General features: G+C 35.1%; 1 protein-coding gene across 1 annotated transcript in view; it reads left to right on the forward strand.

Moving 5' to 3' along the window:
- The window catches only part of OAF (out at first homolog), a 329886-nt gene that overhangs the window by 125125 nt on the left and 185598 nt on the right, over positions 1–19163 (forward strand). The window contains exon 2 of the mRNA XM_044079473.1: positions 3675–3809. Coding sequence (XP_043935408.1) covers positions 3675–3809 — 135 coding nt within the window. The remainder of the gene's footprint in view (positions 1–3674; positions 3810–19163) is intronic.

Raw genomic sequence — 19163 nt, forward strand, 5'->3', positions numbered from 1 at the left:
CTATATGAAGGATGGAATGCTCATCTATAGAAGGTAAGGAAAGTCTTTTGCTTGACTTAGGTCAGACGCTGACTTGTTTAAAAAAGAAACCTCTATAAAATTATCACTTCTGACAGACGCAATCGTACATTTTATATAAATGAAAATGAACCATATTGACATTTTTAGTTGCAAACATTGTACATCACTTATAAACTATCCAGTCATTATCAGTCAAACATTACATATCTCGTTCAAATCCTGCCTTCTTTTAAATTGTATTCTTCCTCCAGAACATTATTTTGCAGGAAATGTTCCCACATATTTTTTTCTGTGATGTCTTTCCTCCTACCACTTTCTAAAGATTCCGTTTCCAGTTTTATCTCCGTTACTATATTCACTACTTCTAGTACAGTTCATTTAGACTTTGATTTCCATTTTGTTGTAATTGCTTTTTTGGCAGCCACAGTAATTAGACTTAGCAAGGCCTTACTATGTCTAGGCAATTCCAATTGGGTGTTATAGCTCAAAAAAAAAGAATTTCCTTGGTTATCCCAATTTGCTCACCCAGTATTTTTAATACAGTAGTCTGCAGGGAATTTAAATCTGTGAACTCATTACACACAAAAAATATGTTGCCAAGTACCTCTTTCTTCCCAATCACACCTCCAACATTTGCTGTCTACCTCAGGAAAATTCTTTTGGACTCTACTTTGGGTAAAAATATCTATGTAAACACTTCCAAGCAAAGGTCCTAAATCTTAGACTTCGTTGGGAGACCTACATATATCCTCCTATTGTTTCTTTGTAAACTGCTTATCCAATCCTTTCTAACCTCCTCAGATTGATTCTTAGAATTAACATGTAATGTTTTATATGCTCTGCTGATTATCCCTTTTGTTAACCGCAGCTTCTGATCTAGATTCTACTCTCGGTGCTGGTCTTTTACTTAAGATCTCCCTATTTCTTTCTCTTTGCATATATTCTGATATCAGTTCTTGATAGGGAAGGCAATCTCTAGCCTGCAGTTCAGATAAGTTCTTGGCCTCTTCCCAATTTATTACCTTTCCCTCTCTAGCTGTTTGCTCCTTTTTCCAGTTTTCTCCAGTAAATTCCAGCCGCTCTTGCATATTGTTTGTATCCCTAGTTGCAGTCATTCCTATCGGTAGAATTTCCGTTCTCCATTCCCATGTTGGTTTAGTTCTTAGAATACTTTGTGCTACTATATGAATATAATAATCTGTTTGGTTATTGCTGTTCTCCTTAAGGATCTACATCCAAAATCTCAGTCTCTCCTTGTTTCTTGAGCTTCCCCAGTTTCATGGTCATCCCTTTCCACTTGGCGCAAGCAGAAAGCTATAATTCAGTGAAGAGCCTTAACTGTGTAGCTCTGAAATACCTCTTCAAATAAGGTAATCCCAAACCACCTTGTTCTATTGGAAGAATTTGCTTATCCCACTTCAGTTTTGCCATCTCCCCCTCCCAGATAAAATCTTTTGGCTCTTTTTTAATTGCTACGAGCAACTTTTCCTCTCACCCTTTTCATCTCCTCTCCTGCTATCCTAACTGCTAATAATTAAGCCTCATCTGCCTATAATCTTGGTATATTTATTACCGTCCATAATTTCCATTTGTCCTCTCTCCATATTTCTGTGCTGTCTACAGATTTTCAATAAATTTCTGAAATATTTCTAGTACCGCTGTACAGGTTCTCTTATCTTCCCTGATATAGGCTACCTAAGCTTTGTGACTATCCTTTCTACTTTCTTTTGCCCGAGTCATTGTGCTACGTTTTTTGTGCTCTGGAGTTTTATCAAAATACATTTGCTTAATAGCAGTTTCTAAACTCATGGATATTATCAAGGTAATCATTTTTCTGTTTAGTATTCTGCAGTTGCTCCTCCTCTTCTGAGAGACCCAACCCCCCCATTCTGCAATGCTTTAAACTTTCAGTCCCTGTAAATAATTATTGTTACTTTACCATATCTCTCATCTCCACCCTATTTTTATACTCCATTTTATTTTTATCCTGCTCCTTAGCTATATTTTCAGAAGAAATGTCTGCCTTCCCTAACTTCCACTACCCATGCCTTAAATTCCTCTCTTTTCAACAGATAGATGGGAAGGTGCCAGTGTCTCCTTTTTATTTTAGTTTTTGGTGCCCGATATGAATGTTACTGGATGTATAGCAAAACTTTCAATTAAATGCACATGTTCCTGTGAAATAAGTTATGGCTAGCTTAGCCCAATTTTTGTATATTGGGGAATAAGTAAATTCACTTTTTGACATTCCCTGATAGTGAAATAAATTTGCTCCTCTTCTGCCGGGTGTAGAGTAAATTATCATTTTCTACAAACACTCAAGTCTCCCACTTTCAGTATTTGTCCTGATGCCTCAGTTTTGTCAGAATGAATGCTTTCTGCTGGTAAGATTACATTGTGCTTTTATAAAATTATTAGTCTGTATTTCTTCCAGCTTCTCTGGTACAGCAGAAAACCTCAGGTTTTCCCTGTGCTTTTGTCTTCTAATTCTATTTTTTGAAGCATCTCTTCTCATGCAGTTTCATATTCAGTCAGCCTGTGCTTCATTTTGACATTTGATTTTTGCAGTTGTATCTTCTCATATGAATATCTGTTTAAAGCCTCTTCCATTTTTTTTCCAGCTTTTTTGTTTTGAGTTGATATAATGCTTCACTGTTTGATTTTATTTTAATCAGCTCTGAGTACATTTAACTTGATTTTTTTTCTCTGTCACGAAGAATCATGTCTTGCACCAAAGCTGGTATTACACTCCTTTTTGCTGAACAGCTGCAGAATTCTTCCCAGTCAGTGTTTTTTTTTCCTCACCTTTTCTTGATTATTTTCTTTCAGGTTCTCTGAATTTATTTATTTATTTTTGCTGGCATTCAGGCAGTGCAGTTACTAGCCAGTTACTGATATTTACCCAAAAATTCAAGCTCACTGGCTGTCTTTTCTGGGTTTCTATTATCACGCTGGAAGAGCAGTAATTAAGCTGTTACTCGGTGTTCAGCCATCTTGGAAGTCTGAGTAGGCACTGACTTTTGTCACTTTTCTGGCTAGTAACGATCGAACTTTAAAATGAGGCCAGATTTTGCTGAGTAAGCTATACTCACATGTTGGCTACAAAACTGCAGAACACTAGCTGGAATCCACTCAAACACTGTGTTAATCCACAAATATTTTATTGAACCACAAATCCACAGGTGTAGGCACTTTCGTCCCAGTTTCATTTAATCAGGGACTTCCATCAGGTATTTATGTATGTATATATGAAATCATTTTGTCCCTTTCAGAAGCATGGGACCGAGAGAGAGATACTTATTGTTTTAAGTACTTCCGTGGGCTAGGTTAATGTTCCAGTCTTTTGGAGTGCATGATCATTTGCATTTTTCTGTTTGTGGAAGACCTGGAGTTTGTCCTTTTATTGGGCAATTTGGGGGAGTCAAAAAAAATTATCTGGTGGTAGCCTAGTAATGTTTCTTTAATCTTGTGAATTAGTGTATGCTAGTTTTTTTTGCAAGTTATTTTTTTAACAGTACATAAAGTGTGCAAGTGTGTGCAGAAATGACTGGAAGACCAGCAGGTATAGGCCTTACAACCAGTTTCATCGGTTATTAAATTACTTTGTTTCATTTTCAGGATGTGCATTGGCTATCAATTTGTTTCTCTTCCAGAATGTGAAGATCATTCGTTCTCTAATTCTGGGTGAGTTGGAACGAGGACAAAGCCAATACCAGGCTCTCTGCTTCATAACAAAGCTCGACAAGAATGAAATCATTCCGAGCGATTCCATGGTTAAGCTGCGACAGGTGAGTAGAAATTCAAACTCTGCTGCTTTTGGTTAAATTAACTGTTTACTGGTTGATGCACAGAAGTATAAGAGATTCTCTGATACTAGGACTTGGCCACCTTGTAAGAAGTATGAGGGATTGTGGAATAATAGGAATTTATCCTGCAATGCAGAGTTATATTGTCTTAAAGTGGAGGTGACCACTACATAAGATGTTAGTAAATCTCCTGTAAGTCGCATTTGAATTCTCCACCTTTGATAATACATGGTCTGAACTGTATTTCAATTTATTTGTTCTATGGTTACAGTGAGATCGTAGTGTCTCATTGTGTTGCATAGGATAGATTTCTCTGCTGAATACCTTACCATCACTTACAAGGCACATATTCTACTCTTTGCATGATTATGGTAACAGCTCTATCTTCAGGAAACTTGACCAAATTATGCATTGCAATTATCAAGCCAGCAAGACAGGAGACATCCAGAAAAAAAAGTCCTCCATCTGAAATGTAAGTTATAAATAACCTTAATCCCAGTAGGTCAAAACACTTGAAAGTAGCCATAAACATAGACATCTGCACATTGGAGTTGTCCACATCCTTTCATGCTCTTCCGTCTTAATTTTAGAGTATTCCAGTAGGGTGCTATAATTTGCAGTTGTATTATGATAATTTAATATAAAATCCTCACATCCTTCCTCAACTCCATTTAAATAAACACTTCCAAATCTAGGGCATAGAAAAATTAGGAAGACTACCAACAAGTCCAAACCCTTGTAGGGTAAATTGCTCCACACTTGCCCGTATCTTAAGCAGTACATTAATCACATACATCTGCACTGGTTAACTCTGCACAGTCCTTCATAATTAAAAAAAGAAAATTGGTAGACAACCCCCAAAACAAGGATAAAAATAGGGATACATTTTAAATATTGCTCGTAAAGACTTAAAAGAAAAATAGGATTTGTGCTAGCATGCATTTTCTGAAGGATATAAAGTCTGAAATTCTAACACATCATTATTTAGTGACTTTAATCATTAGATTATCCCAGTGATTTGTCAAAAAACACACTGTTTTTATGAGGAGCAATCCAAAAATATGAGGCAAAAATCTGGACATTCTGTGAAAATCTGCACAGTTGAGAGGTATGCGTACCTCATGAATGAACAACCAATCACTACCCTCTTCTTGTCCAAACTCTTGGAAAACGGGTGTTCTTTCTCTCCCTGCTAGCAGCTTGGACGTTCTCCATTAATGTTAACAATTTGCAGCTATTGCTCTTATATTTTGTGTAAAAGACACTAATAACATTATAAAAATTAGTCCAAACTTTTGAAGCTGAATTTAGGAAACTTCAGCCAGCCTTCATAATGATGACAGCACCATTCATTGCCAGACCCCTTTCATTCATTTACAAATTTTCCTTCCCGAAAAGTATTATTCCTAAACCGTTCAAGTATGTACTTCAGTCCCATCAAAAGTTGTGTACACTTGCTAAACATACTCAGAAAATTCATATGTAAGCAGATCTGTAAACGGCTATTGCCTTTGTTGCAACTAACATGGTGAATCATCTGTCAGCTGATTGGCATGACTGTTAGAGCATGCCATTTAAGGTTTGTATATCTTTACAAATCTATATATACATTTATACATTTAGATATCGTATATATATATGTGTGTGTGTGTGTGTGTGTGTGTGTGTGTGTGTATATATATATATATATATATATATATTGTATATATATATATGTGTATATGTATATGTATATATATATGTGTATATGTATATGTATATATATATATATATATATATATATATATATATATATATATATATATATATATATATATATATATATATATATATATATATATATATATATATATATATATATATATATATATATATATATATATATATATATATATATATATATATATATATATATATATATATATATATATATATATATATATATATATATATATATTCATATATATATGTACAAGATATACACATATATATATATATATATATATATTTTTTTTTTTTTTTAATTTCCTTATCAAACTGGATTGTAATCCACTTAGAGTTGAAGGATCAGGAGGAGAAGCTCCAGTGTAAATAATACAAGAAGGTCTTTCTGTATTACATAGCTTATAAGCAAATGGATTGTGTCTAGATCTAGGGATGTCATTCTCCCCTTTTGCTCAGCCTTCATAAAGCCAGTCATTGAATATAATGCCCCCTTTTGGCATGTATCTGTCCAGACACATGCAATAACTGGAATTTCGACTGAGATATCTTACTAAAATGATACAAAGCCTAAACAATATGTCCTACATGGACTGACTCAAAGCCCTGTCACTATACTGTGTCCTACAGAATACTAAGAGGTGACTCATACAAGGCATCATCAATACTGATATTTGTCTTGCTGGTGTTAAAGAAGTTTGGCATCAGTCTAGGGATCTAAACCTGTTCTGCAACGCCAACAGAATGGCCTGTCAAACAGACTTCCCAGCCACATGAAACAAAATTGATCTCTGTCAGTTTTCAAGAGCACTTTGGATGTATGGATAGGAAACAGAAAATATGCCCTAGGACTACCCTCTGTTCTGCTAATGGACAGAGGCATTTCCTAAATTCTTTATCCACAGCATGGGTCCCCTTAAATTATCTGTGGTATGATCACAGTTATTCTCATTAGGGGTAATCCATAATCACCGACCACAAAAAGGGAAATTGGCCAGGCTTAAAATAAACTGCAAGGGTATCTAGCCTACTACTTGTGAACCTATCAGAAGGTAAAACTTTTACTCCATTTTCATCTTATTTTTTTCCCATATAAAACGAAAAGAACTTGCATATACCAATTCTGAGATGGCAGTTTCCCGGAATATTCCCTTTTCTCCAAGCAATGGCAGTTTGAGTTAGTATATTTAAATTTAATGGGTTTGCCCCTTTTCCTAAGTTTTCAACTTTTTTTGGTCTGCTTCACTCATTATTTTATGGTTGCCGCCATTTTAATGGAGGGGGGGGCATTTCTTTATAGCTGTTTTACTGGCAGAATAAACAGTGAAATGCAATATTTTGTATGATCCTTTCCCTTTTGCCAAGGGAGTTACTCCGGGATCTTTCTCAATATCAATTTTTTTGCTGATTTAAACACATTGAGGCATTTTGGTGACATTAAACTGCTAAACTATGTAGGTAACTCAGTTTCATATTTGTATGTTTCTCAGATCTAAATCACTGAATAATCTCATTAATGCTTTTACACTTCTCACTAGACTGCTCTTTGGAATGGTATTATTCACTGCACTGTCTTGTACTGCACTAAGATATGTCTATTTGATGCCAGATTAGTATTTGGGAGCTACCTTTTTCAGATGCTATTTGATCCATATCCTGATATAAAATGTTCAGTTTAATAAACTGAATTGTGTAATTGTATATTAGGATGTAAAGTAAATAAAGCTTAAACAATGACTATAGTAGTTATCTGTGTGTTGCAGCACATGACTTGGCACAAAGTTTCCCCTTTTTGTGGAGTCGTGACAGAATGAAATACATGGGGGTTTTGGTTGAAATGAGATATTGGGCAAGCAGTTTTGGAAAAAGCAGTGATAACACTATGGAAGGCTAAGATAAGGCTATAGAAACTGTTTTTGAGAATTTTGTTTTCATTATAAACATATGCAAATGTAAATATAAATACAATAAAGCAATAACAAAACTATAATTACATTCATCCATGATAACTTCTCATGGATAAAATGATTGTTTATCAGTATTTGTTCAAAAGGTTTTCCAATTTTTGTCATTTTGAGTAATGCTATGAGTTCTATAACAAATAGTTTGCAGTTATTTTTTTACAAACAACTTTTGCTAAATTAATAAATTCTTTAAACATCAAATCTTGTACTTTTCCAGTTAAAAGTAATAACTTTTCTGGCAGTTGCAAGAATTGATCAGAGTAACTGAATCTGATTTAGGTATTACATTAGGTATAGGAGCACTGAATAGGATTAGTGAGTTAGAAACATTTCTACATTTAATAAATATGTAAACCCAGATGGCATCTAGTAATTCATCACATTTCCAACATTTACTTTTGCTGTCTTTGAGTACAAGATTTATTTATGTGGAGTGTAGAACTCCTATACATTTCCATGTATGCAATCTCCAGTATAATGAAGAGGTACCATACGTATATTTCAGTAAGTGTTTTGGATTCATCAGTTATCTCCATCAGTCAATTCCAAAATCCGAGTCAAAATTTGGATCGTTTTCTCTTAGTATCTTATAGATAGGTGTGATAATTTTTGATCATCTGTCTTGTCAAGACACCTAATAAAAAGCTGGATCAAACTAGGTATAGATTCAGTCTCTGTTATTTGATACTCTCATTTTGTTTTCTATAAACTGCCATAATGAGTGTATAAACAACCAACTGTCTTGACTATTATCAAAACTACGTAGAAGAGAGTTCAATGGTTTAATACTCATATTTTCAATAAACTGATGCCAGAATATTAAGTTATTTTCCTTTAATTTTTGCATCACATTGATGTTGAAATTATCTAGGCAATCAGGGGAGTATGCTGTAGGGAATATAAGAAATAGGAATTGTTTAATGTTTCAATTGCAATCAATTATATTTTTAAAGTTATTAAATATTTCATAAATGCCATAAGAAAAATGATCAAACTTCAGTAAAATTAATGTAAAACCCAATGAACTCTTATTCCGTATTCCTTAAATTGATCTTCAATAGTTCTGACTTCGGTTATATGAATCTCATGTATTTTCCAGCCAAATATATAGGTAGGTGAGATCCAATGTTAATATTACATTATTTATAACTGATTTGGAATAAAGATCTAAGCTAGGGAATGCTATCCCATTACTGTTCCAAGCTATAGTGTGCCTTTTATATGCAATCCTAGGTTTTAAGGGGAACCATAAAAATTTAAGTAGCATGGAATCTATTTTTTTAAATAAGTTTTTTGGGAGGGGATAATATCAATGACTGTATATAAAAATTTTAGGCAAAATTGTATTAATTAGAGCCTATCCTCCATTGTGAAGAACATTTTATTCCATATTTTGATTAGTTTACTAATGGTGGTTAAATTATTGTAGTTTAGTTTAACACACTCTTTCCATGTACTCTTTTTATACTGACACCCAAATATTGTAATACATCATTCTCCCAAGTAAACAGGCTATTCTCTCTTAGGGTTTTGTTGATCTTTTTGTTTAGTAATGTTTTGGATTTGTTATGATTAAATTTAATCCCTGAAATTCTTTCAAACTTGCTTAAGGTATGTATAACATCATGCAAAGAACAATCAATATCACCCAAAGTTAACATATCATCAGCAAATAATCGTATCTTAGGACAATTGTCCTTATTAACTTGAAAGCTTTTTATATTTTGCTTGTTTCTGATATTTGTAGCAAAAGGTTCCATTGAAAGAGCAAACAATAATGATGACAAAGGACAACCTTGTCTAGTTCCCTTGAGGATTTCTAGTGGTGAGGATAGGCATAATCCAATTTTCACATAAGCTTGTGCCCCACTATAAATTTTCATTAATAAGTTGACAAAGTCTGAGGAGAATTAAAAAAAAAAAAAACAATCAGAATTCTTTGTAGATGAGACCAACTACTAGAATCAAAAACTTTCTATGTCTAGGCTGATAATAGCATGCAAATACAAAAGCAACTATGTCTAGTAATGATTAGTAATTTAATGTTATCTTACACTTTTCTATGAAGAATGAACTCTGATAATTATGTATTAGATTAGGTAATATTTTCTTTATCCTATTGGCTAATATTGTCATGAAAATTTTATAGTCATTGTTAGTAATGCCATCGGCCTATATGAATCACATGATTTGGGGTCCTTACCTTGTTTTAAAATGGGGGGAGAATTTCATATTTCTACAATGCGGGTGTAATACTTTTTTGCTTAACCATAGTAAAGGCACTCATTTTCTTTATTATATATTCAGGAAAAATCTTGTATAGTTCGGGAATTATTCCATCCAGTCCTGGAGCTTTATTATCTTTTACATTTTTTATTTGCTCTTTCACCTCTGTTAATGTTGTTTTGTTGCAGTGACACCTTGGTAGTTGTATTTTCTTGAATAAAAGTATTTATTCCATTATCCATCTCCAGAAGTGGTGGTGTTTATATCTTTATAGTAGTTTTTGAGCACTTCTAATATGCCCATTAAGTTAGATGTACTCTTAACTGAACCATCACTTTTATATTCTATCTCATTAATAAGATTTTGATTGTTTATTTTTTGGATCTTACTACTATTTTATATTGATTTCTAAAATAATCATGATTGGCATACCATCTTCATCTGAAATTTTATCTATAATTCTTGGCATAGTTATGTTTCCATAGAATGAGTGCCCCTTCTCTTAGTCTTAAAACATGAATCTGCCAGAATGCTATAGACCTTTAAAGAAGTACTTTTGTTGGTCCTTTTTAATAGATGGGTTTCCTGTAAAAAAGATGATCTGGGCTTTATGCATTTTGATATATTTATGCAAACCAGCTGTTTTGACATTATTGTTCAAAACATTAATATTTAATGATACACATTATAGTCAATGGCTTATATAGGTTTGTTACCTACTGAAAGACCTTTATTCTGTGTTGACTTGAAATTTACTGAAAACTTGCTTATGGATGTAGAACGTGTATTAAGCACTACTTTCAAAAACCCATAACTATTTACAAACACATACATGAAACATAGTTTCTGGTTTAGTTAAAAACTTAACTAAACCATCCATCCACCACCCCTCCAACACCAAAAGACACAAATTAGCCATCTCTACTTAGAATCTAGTATAAAAACAAAAAAGAAAAGCATTATGGAAGCAGCTAAAGAAATCTGAGTCCGTGAACTATACATTAAAACAAGTGTCCAATATAACTGAAGCTATAGGAATGTCACATATAATAGCACCTCTGATAAGTAGATGCATCAGATCAATACATCAGATCAAAGTATGTATATTTATTTTATTTTACATTTGTTGACCGGGTTAGTCTAACTGGATATATGTCCATTTTCAGTAGAGGCCCGGGGAGATGAGCTCCAAGACACATGGTCCAATACAATAATGCAAGTGCAAACAAATAAAAAAATAAGAAATCTAATATTCTAGTAAAAATAGCAATTTTCCTAGTACGTAAAAAAAAAAAAAAAAATACATCAACAATGGTAATGTGTATTACAGCATAGAACTGAGAACAATGCAGGTTAAGTCAGAGGTAAATAAAAGGTAATAATCATAGTAAAAAGAAAAAAAAATCAGCAATTGTAACACGTGAATTACAGCAAAAAGGCTCAGCAGGATGTAACACTGAGGTCCTGCACCATAATATAGTGCTATTTTTAAGTATGGAGACATAATACAGGTTAAGTCAGAAGTAAAAAAAGGAAGTTAGATGTGTAGTATAGTAGCAAAGGATTTGCTTAAGAAAAGGTATATAAAGAGGATAGAAATAATGAAAAAAGGTAGATCAGAAAAATAGGAACTGTAGTAGAGGATAGTAAGCACTAACTGTAGTAGAGGATAGTAAGCACTGGATAGTCAGGTTAGTAGAGGTAGATTAGTCTGGTTTGGAGCAGGGACATAGCCAGTATGTTTTGAGGAGAAGTTTAATTCTGTTTTTAGAGAGAGAGAGAGGCGAGTGAGGAGAGGTCATTAGGGAGAAGAGAGGTGAGTGAGGAGAGGTCATTAGGGAGAAGATTCCAGGATTTACCTATAGTATTAGAGAAGAGAGAATCCCCAGCTCTGTTATTAGGTTTTGAGGTGTGGATAAGAAGTTTGTGAGATTATCGTAAGGATAGGGAGTGATGAGGGTAGATAAACTTGGAATATTAGAAGGTTTGTATAGGATGTTGTGGGCAATGGTTAGTTGGTGAAATTTAATCTGGTATTGTAGTTCTAACCATCCTAGCTGTTTTAAATTTATACAGTGATGTGTTTGGAATGGGTTGCCTGTAGCAAATTGTGCAATGTTATTATAGGACATTTCCAATTTGCTGAGGTTATTCTTGGAGAGATTAAAGATGGGTGAGGCATAAAGGACTGTAGAGATCAAATGGGTGTGGGCGATAGTAGTTTTAGCAATAGAGGAAAGGAAGGGTTTAATCCTGTAGAGACTGCCAATTTTTTTACTGACCATCTTTATAGTATTATTGATGTGGATGTCGAAGTTCAGATTATTGTCGATGGTGACACCTAGTAGTTCGGTGACAGAGTCAGAAGATATTATAGTACCACTGATGTCACTGAGAATTGAAGAGGAGAGGACTTCAGAGTAGGACTGAAGAGGAGGAGTGTGGTTTTCTTTGGGTTCAAAAGAAGGCAATGTTGAGTGAACCATTGTTCAACTACGTTAAATACATTTTGGGTGAGAGTGTGAAGGTCATAGGAGGATGTAGCTAAACATAATAGTGTGGAGTCGTCAGCATATAGTATACACGTGGCTTGTGGGATAGCTAGATGAAGGTCATTAATATAGAGAAAAGAAGGGGTCCAAGTATGGAACCCTGAGGGACACCTAAGGTAATGGGTAAATCAGAGGATAAAGTTGTATGCCAAAGTACTGCTTGTTGTCGTTTGTCAAGGTAGGATTGGAACCATTTTATGGAAAGTGGGTCTAATGACAAGAGATTTTAGGATGTTTATGAGAATCTGATGGTTTACCATGTCAAATGCTTTAGACAGGTCAATAAATAGAACAGAAGAAAGATTATTCAGGTTTTGCTGTGTTATTGTAGTCCGTAAAGGACAGGAGGGCAGTGATAGTGCTGTGTGAGTGTCTGAAACCATGTTGACAGTTGGAAAGTAAATAGTTTTTGATTAAATGGTGAAGAAGTTGTTTATGGATACATTTCTCCATGATTTTAGCTAGGGGAGAAAGTAGGGCAATGGGGCGATAGTTTGATATTTCTGTGGACTGTCCACCTTTATGTAGGGGGATAATATGGGAGATTTTCCATAAGGTGGGGATGTAACCTTCAGTAATAGTCCTGTTGACCAGTACGGAAATAGGATAGGCTCTGGCATTGGATGATGGCTGCAGATATTCAGAAGGCAGTAGGTCTGCAGAAGGAGAGCATAGTTTCAGTTTCTTCAAAATGGTTTGAATAAATGTGGTAGAGACAGCTTTGATATGAAGGGGGGGTGGGGTTGAGGAGTGTGAAGGTAATGTGAAGGTATTCGATGATAACTGACTAGCTAGTGTTTGGATAGCATCTGTAAAGAAGGTATTGAAGGTATTAGCTATATGGATGGGATTTTTCTGGTCTGTATTTTGAGGGTTTGGTGTAGTGGATTGACCTGGGTGGAGTAATTGCTTAATGCTGGCCCAGAATTTCTGTGGGTTGTTGTGATTAGGTTGTTGATATTGTAAGAAGTATTTTTGTTTGTCAGAAAATATGGCCTTTTTAGTGTCATTTCTTAGCTGTCTAAAGGTTAGTTGGTCAGCAGTGTTTTTGTCATCCTCCATTTGGCACAATTTTTATTTCTGATATGAATTTTGTGTTTGGTTTTGTTAGAAAGCCATGGGACAGACTTTGTATTAATTCTAATAGATATGGAAGGAGCATGATGGTTAAGAATGGCAAGAAAGGTAGAATTAAAGAAATTAACGGCTTCATCTAAAGGTAGTTGTTTTAAGGGAGTCTAATTGCATGCTCTTAGTTCCATTTGGAGTAGATCAGGGTTAAATTTCTTTTTGGATCTAATATGTCTAATAGAGGTTGGGGGGGTGTTAGCTTTAGATCTGATGATGTAGGTAAGTGAGTGGTCACTGATATCAGGGAGAGTTCCAGAATCATAGTAGAGAGTATGATTGTTTGTGAGAATCCAGTCTAATATGCTTGCTTTCTTGTTGCCTTTATTTATTCTGGTGGGAGAGGTAATGGTTTGAGAGAAACCATATAGGTTTATGTGGGTGGTAGGAAGGCTACTACTATAGGAATTCCAGTCTAGATTTATGTCGCCTAGGATTATGGTTTCTTGAGGCAGGTGTTGGGATAGTCAGTAGAGGATATTTTCTAAGGTGGCTGTTATTTCCAGGGGGCAGATACATGCAGATGATATAGATTGATTTAGCCTTAAGTTCAAGTTTAGAGATGAGAATCTCAGCATTGGAGTCATGAGGTAGATTACATTTGTAAGTGGTTAATTGAAAGCCAGATTTAAATAGAATAGCCACCTCACCACCTTTCTTAGCTACTCTGTCAAGTCTTAGGATAATATATCCAGGTGGGAAAATTTCATTGTCTTTGACAGATGGGAAAATGTCATTGTCTTTGACAGGTTTAAGAAATGTTTCAGTTAGGCAGATAATGTCAAAGGAGTACACTTCTAGGAGAGCATGGAGTTGAGTCACTTTGTTGTTAATGCTACGTATGTTAAGATGTGCTAGTAGGAGAGAGTTAGGTCTTGCAAGGGGAGAATTGATAAATTGAATATCGTTTTGAGGAGTGATAGGGGTTACAGTTGGGCCAGGGTAGGATGAATATCACAGTCATCTACTGTAAGGAGTTGTAGTAGATAGCTTGGATTAGAGAATTTGCTGTAGAGAAGTAACACTCCTTTGAAATATTGTGTATTATATTTCATGTGTAGTGTTCTATGGTACTTTGAAAAGTAGGTAGCTAGGTGACCATGTTATGTTTGCATGGTTATGCAGGTGTGGTAAGGGTTGAGAGTTGGTTTGTTGGTTGTGGTAATTTAGTTTCTGGATATATTGGGTGCTCATATGAGGATAGTAAATATACAAAGGTTAGTAGTGGTAGTGGTAAGAGAGTGAAGTAGAATCTGATTTGAAGAGGGATAGTTAAATAAGCCAGTGTGAAGGAATAGTTTATTGTTTGTATAATTATGGGGATGGAAGTATTTAAGGTGGGTGTGTGTAAAGATAGGAGGGAGTGATGAGTAAGAAGGGGAGTGATTAGAGATGGAAGATGTAATAGAAGTTGGCCAATGGGGGGATATGTGAAGTGGGTAGTGGGAAGAGATGTGGTTAGAAAGTATAAGAGTAGGACCCCTGGGGGTGGTTGGGAATTGGGGGTAGGGAGGGGAGCGGAGTGAGCCCACAGGGCGAACGGAGTGGGTAGACATAATCAGCAGGACTGATTTGTGAAGGTAAGTTTTAAAAGTCAGATGTGGTAAAGGTCAGTGAAGTGATCATAGGAAAGGTAGTAAGTAGTAAAAAAAAGTAAGGTGGGAGAACAGGAATAGCAATGCAGGTACAATAGGAGAAAATAGGGTAAGAGGCTGTGTAATACGAGGATGAAAAGGGGGAAAAAGCTGGGTAAGGGTGCCACCTAGTGGACAGGCCTAAAAGTCCAGGCAGATGTAAGATGGAGTTAGGAGTAAACCAGGGAAAGGTGGGAGATTTAGTTGTAAAGGGATTCAAAGAGGATGGGAGAGAGAAAGATTTATGCATAGAATGGGGGGGGGTACTCTGTTGGAAGCTGCTGGCTGCCCGAGCTCAAGACGTAACTCACCACCTGTAGCAGTGGTACACTAATTGAAAGATGGTTCAGGCAGGAAATTATATAGTACACATACGTTTCCTGTATCCTTGATAGGAATTGGGCAGTTGGTCTATGAGTTGCAATGCAGGTAGTTGTAGGGTTTCCTTTAGTTTCTGACCGGTTAGTGCTGGAAGCATAGGTAAAGCAGGGTAACTTAAGGAGGCAAGAGAGACAAGGTAGTTAAAAGAAACAGGAGTTAGCACAAAGCAAGATTTAGAGTGGGTATAATAATTAAATAATTATCAAAACCTATATGTAGTCAGCAAATATACAGTACAATAATCCTTGTAGTGCAGGTACAACTAGTCATTTACGGAGGCAGAGTATAATCATAGCAGTTACACAAATTTTAACTGATCATTCACAGAGCAACTAGTCATTTACAGAGGCAGATATGTAATCATAGCAGTTACACAAATCTTAACAATTAGTCATTCACAGAGCAGATATATAAAGAAATAGAATTAACACTGAAAGTCTACCCTGGTAGCAGTAGATGTGATCACATATTTAACCATTATTTAAATATAAACATTAGCTAAAGGTTAAGAAGATGGTCAGTATTTCCAAATTTTCAAGAAACATCAGATGTTTTAATCATTTTGTCAGTCATCTGTCTAACATTTGTCATGTAAGGATCTGTTGGATAGATGTAGATGGATGTAGATTATATATCTGTATATAATATAATATACATATACACACATATGCATATATATATATATATATATATATATATATATATATATATATATATATATATATATATATATATATATATATATATATATATATAAAAAACACTTATTACAAAAAAAGCCTCGCAACCCACTCTTTAGTTACTAAAGGTTTAGTTATGTAACATAAGTCCGATGTTAATATGCATGAGTTTTATAATGCAGCTCCTAGTTCATTTGATGTCATTTAGTTACTAAGTGTTCTTGAAACTGCGGAATGTATGCATCTGTAAAAGAACCTAGATATTTTCAAAGGAGTTAAACATTTTTATTGGAACTAATTATTTATCAGAACTAATTATTTACCATTTAAAAATCTAGTGAAGGATAACGGAATTTCAAGAGAGCAGAATTCTAAATACAGCCATTTAACAAGTTCAAAAGGTCAAGTGAAGCTGCAGCTTCATAGTCTCGTGCACTGCAGAGGTTTTCTCTAGTGAGGAAAAAAAAGCATTTCCACGGGAAAATAAATCTTGAAGCTTTTAGTTTACAGAAAGCAAAAAAAAAACCACTCAAGCTGCCTTGTCAGTGCATGCCATGAATCTTCACAATGAGTGCAGTCAGGTAGTCAACCAGTTTCCTCATGAAACTTCAACGTCATGAAAAAATGAACCCTTTCATATAAAAACAGCTGTTTAGAAGTAACAGCTTCTTCAAATCAGAAATCATTTTATAACATTTCAATCATTTACCCACCAATTAACTAGACCAGGTGTAATGCACTTTGGTATTAAGTCAAATTATACTGCCGCTGAAGAGTTAGATGTGTATCACTTGTTAAAAGGGAAAAGTATGTAAAGTACTTGTAGTGGGGAAAAGAGAGAAAAGGAGCATTAGTAACAAAAAGAATAAGAAGAAGAGATAGAATGTTATTTAAATACTTAGTACTGTATGTAATTAGAAGAAGTCGATTATAGAAAGGAAAAGAGTTAGTAATAAAGATGATTCACATTACCATACAGTATATTTTCCAGAATCAAATATATAATGATTCATAAAACAAAGCATTTAAAATTAGAATGTATTCATTTGTCCTTTAGTTTTTGTTTGTTCCTTCCTTCAGACCTTCCATTCTTTGTTACCAGTCTCTTGAAACTCTGGGATGACCATTGCATCTCTTCTATGTCGACAGTATTTTCTTCTTTTGGTTAAGTTCTACTGCTCTTTTAGGGAATCGAAGATCTTCACTTCTTATGGCAAGGTGGTTTTTATTTTTGCAGGAAAAATAATTTGAGCTTTAATATTGGCTTTTTTTCAAGGACTTAATTAGGGGAACACGCGCCTTTCTTCTGGATATGATTGTAGAGGAGTAGTCCTTGTCAAAATAAATTATTTTTTCACCCATCTTGATAGGGAAATTAGTCCAAGCTGATTTCAGCACGGAGTCCTTATCTTGTCAGGAAAGAAATCTATTATAGACCTGGGATTAGATGAACTCTGAGACTAAGCTGGATTTGCCAGGGACTAATGAGCCCTCTCAATTCCAAAAGAGAGGGATTCAAGCATGTTGAGTGCAGATGAAAACAACTAATTGAGAAACTGAATCATGTTAGCACCCTCTTCTTTCTCAGGAATTCCATATATTCTTATGTTCTTCCTCCTTGATCTACTTTCAAGGTCTTCCAGTCTCTCAATCAGCCTGGTGTTTCATTTCAGAAGAAATTCATTGTGAAGCTCATTTTCTGTCACTCTAGTATCTAGGTCAGTTACTGTTTCCTGCAAGGCAAGAATCTGTTCAGATTAGTTTTTTTTTTTTACTATTGTATTTAGAAGTTCCAGTTGTTTACTGCATTCTTGTTTGACAATATCCATTTTGTTTTCAGATTTGTCCATTTTTAGTGACAGTTCTTGGATGTTTGTTATTATAAGATGTAGTTCTTTCTTCACTGCACTCTCCTGCTGTGGGTTCTTCACGTTGCTCATGTTTTTAGTGACAGTTCTTGGATGTTTGTTATTATAAGATGTAGTTCTTTCTTCACTGCACTCTCCTGGTGTGGGTTCTTCACGTTGCTCATGTTTTTAGTGACAGTTCTTGGATGTTTGTTATTATAAGATGTAGTTCTTTCTTCACTGCACTCTCCTGGTGTGGGTTCTTCACGTTGCTCATGTTGTTAGTGACAGTTCTTGGATGTTTGTTATTATAAGATGTAGTTCTTTCTTCACTGCACTCTCCTGGTGTGGGTTCTTCTGTGGGGTCTTCCGTTGCGTCTTATTATAAGATGTAGTTCTTTCTTCACTGCACTCTCCTGGTGTGGGTCGCTCATGTTTTTAGTGACAGTTCTTGGATGTTTGTTATTATAAGATGTAATTCTTTCTTCACTGCACTCTCCTGGTGTGGGTTCTTCACGTTGCTCATGTTTTAGTGACAGTTCTTGGATGTTTGTTATTATAAGATGCAGTTCTTTCTTCACTGCACTCTCCTGGTGTGGGGTCTTCACGTTGCTCATGTTTTTAGTGACAGTTCCTGGATGTTTGTTGTTATAAGATGTAGTTCTTTCTTCACTGCACTCTCCTGGTGTGGGTTCTTCACGTTGCTCATGTTTTTAGTGACAGTCCTTGGATGTTTGTTGTTATAAGATGTAGTTCTTTCTTCACTGCACTCTCCTGGTGTGGGTTCTTCACGTTGCTCATGTTTTTAGTGACAGTTCTTGGATGCTTGTTATTATAAGATGTAGTTCTTTCTTCACTGCACTCTCCTGGTGTGGGTTCTTCACGTTGCTCATGTTTTTAGTGACAGTTCTTGGATGTTTGTTGTTATAAGATGTAGTTCTTTCTTCACTGCACTCTCCTGGTGTGGGTTCTTCACGTTGCTCATGTTTTTAGTGACAGTTCTTGGATGTTTGTTATTATAAGATGTAGTTCTTTCTTCACTGCACTCTCCTGGTGTGGGTTCTTCACGTTGCTCATGTTTTTAGTGACAGTTCTTGGATGTTTGTTGTTATAAGATGTAGTTCTTTCTTCACTGCACGTGACAGTTCTTGGATGTTTGTTATTATAAGATGAGATTTATAAGATGTAGTTCTTTCTTCACT

This window comes from Protopterus annectens, chromosome 8.part0, assembly GCF_019279795.1.
Source record: "Protopterus annectens isolate FY-2018-M chromosome 8.part0, PAN1.0, whole genome shotgun sequence".
NCBI classification, from domain to species: domain Eukaryota; kingdom Metazoa; phylum Chordata; order Ceratodontiformes; family Protopteridae; genus Protopterus; species Protopterus annectens.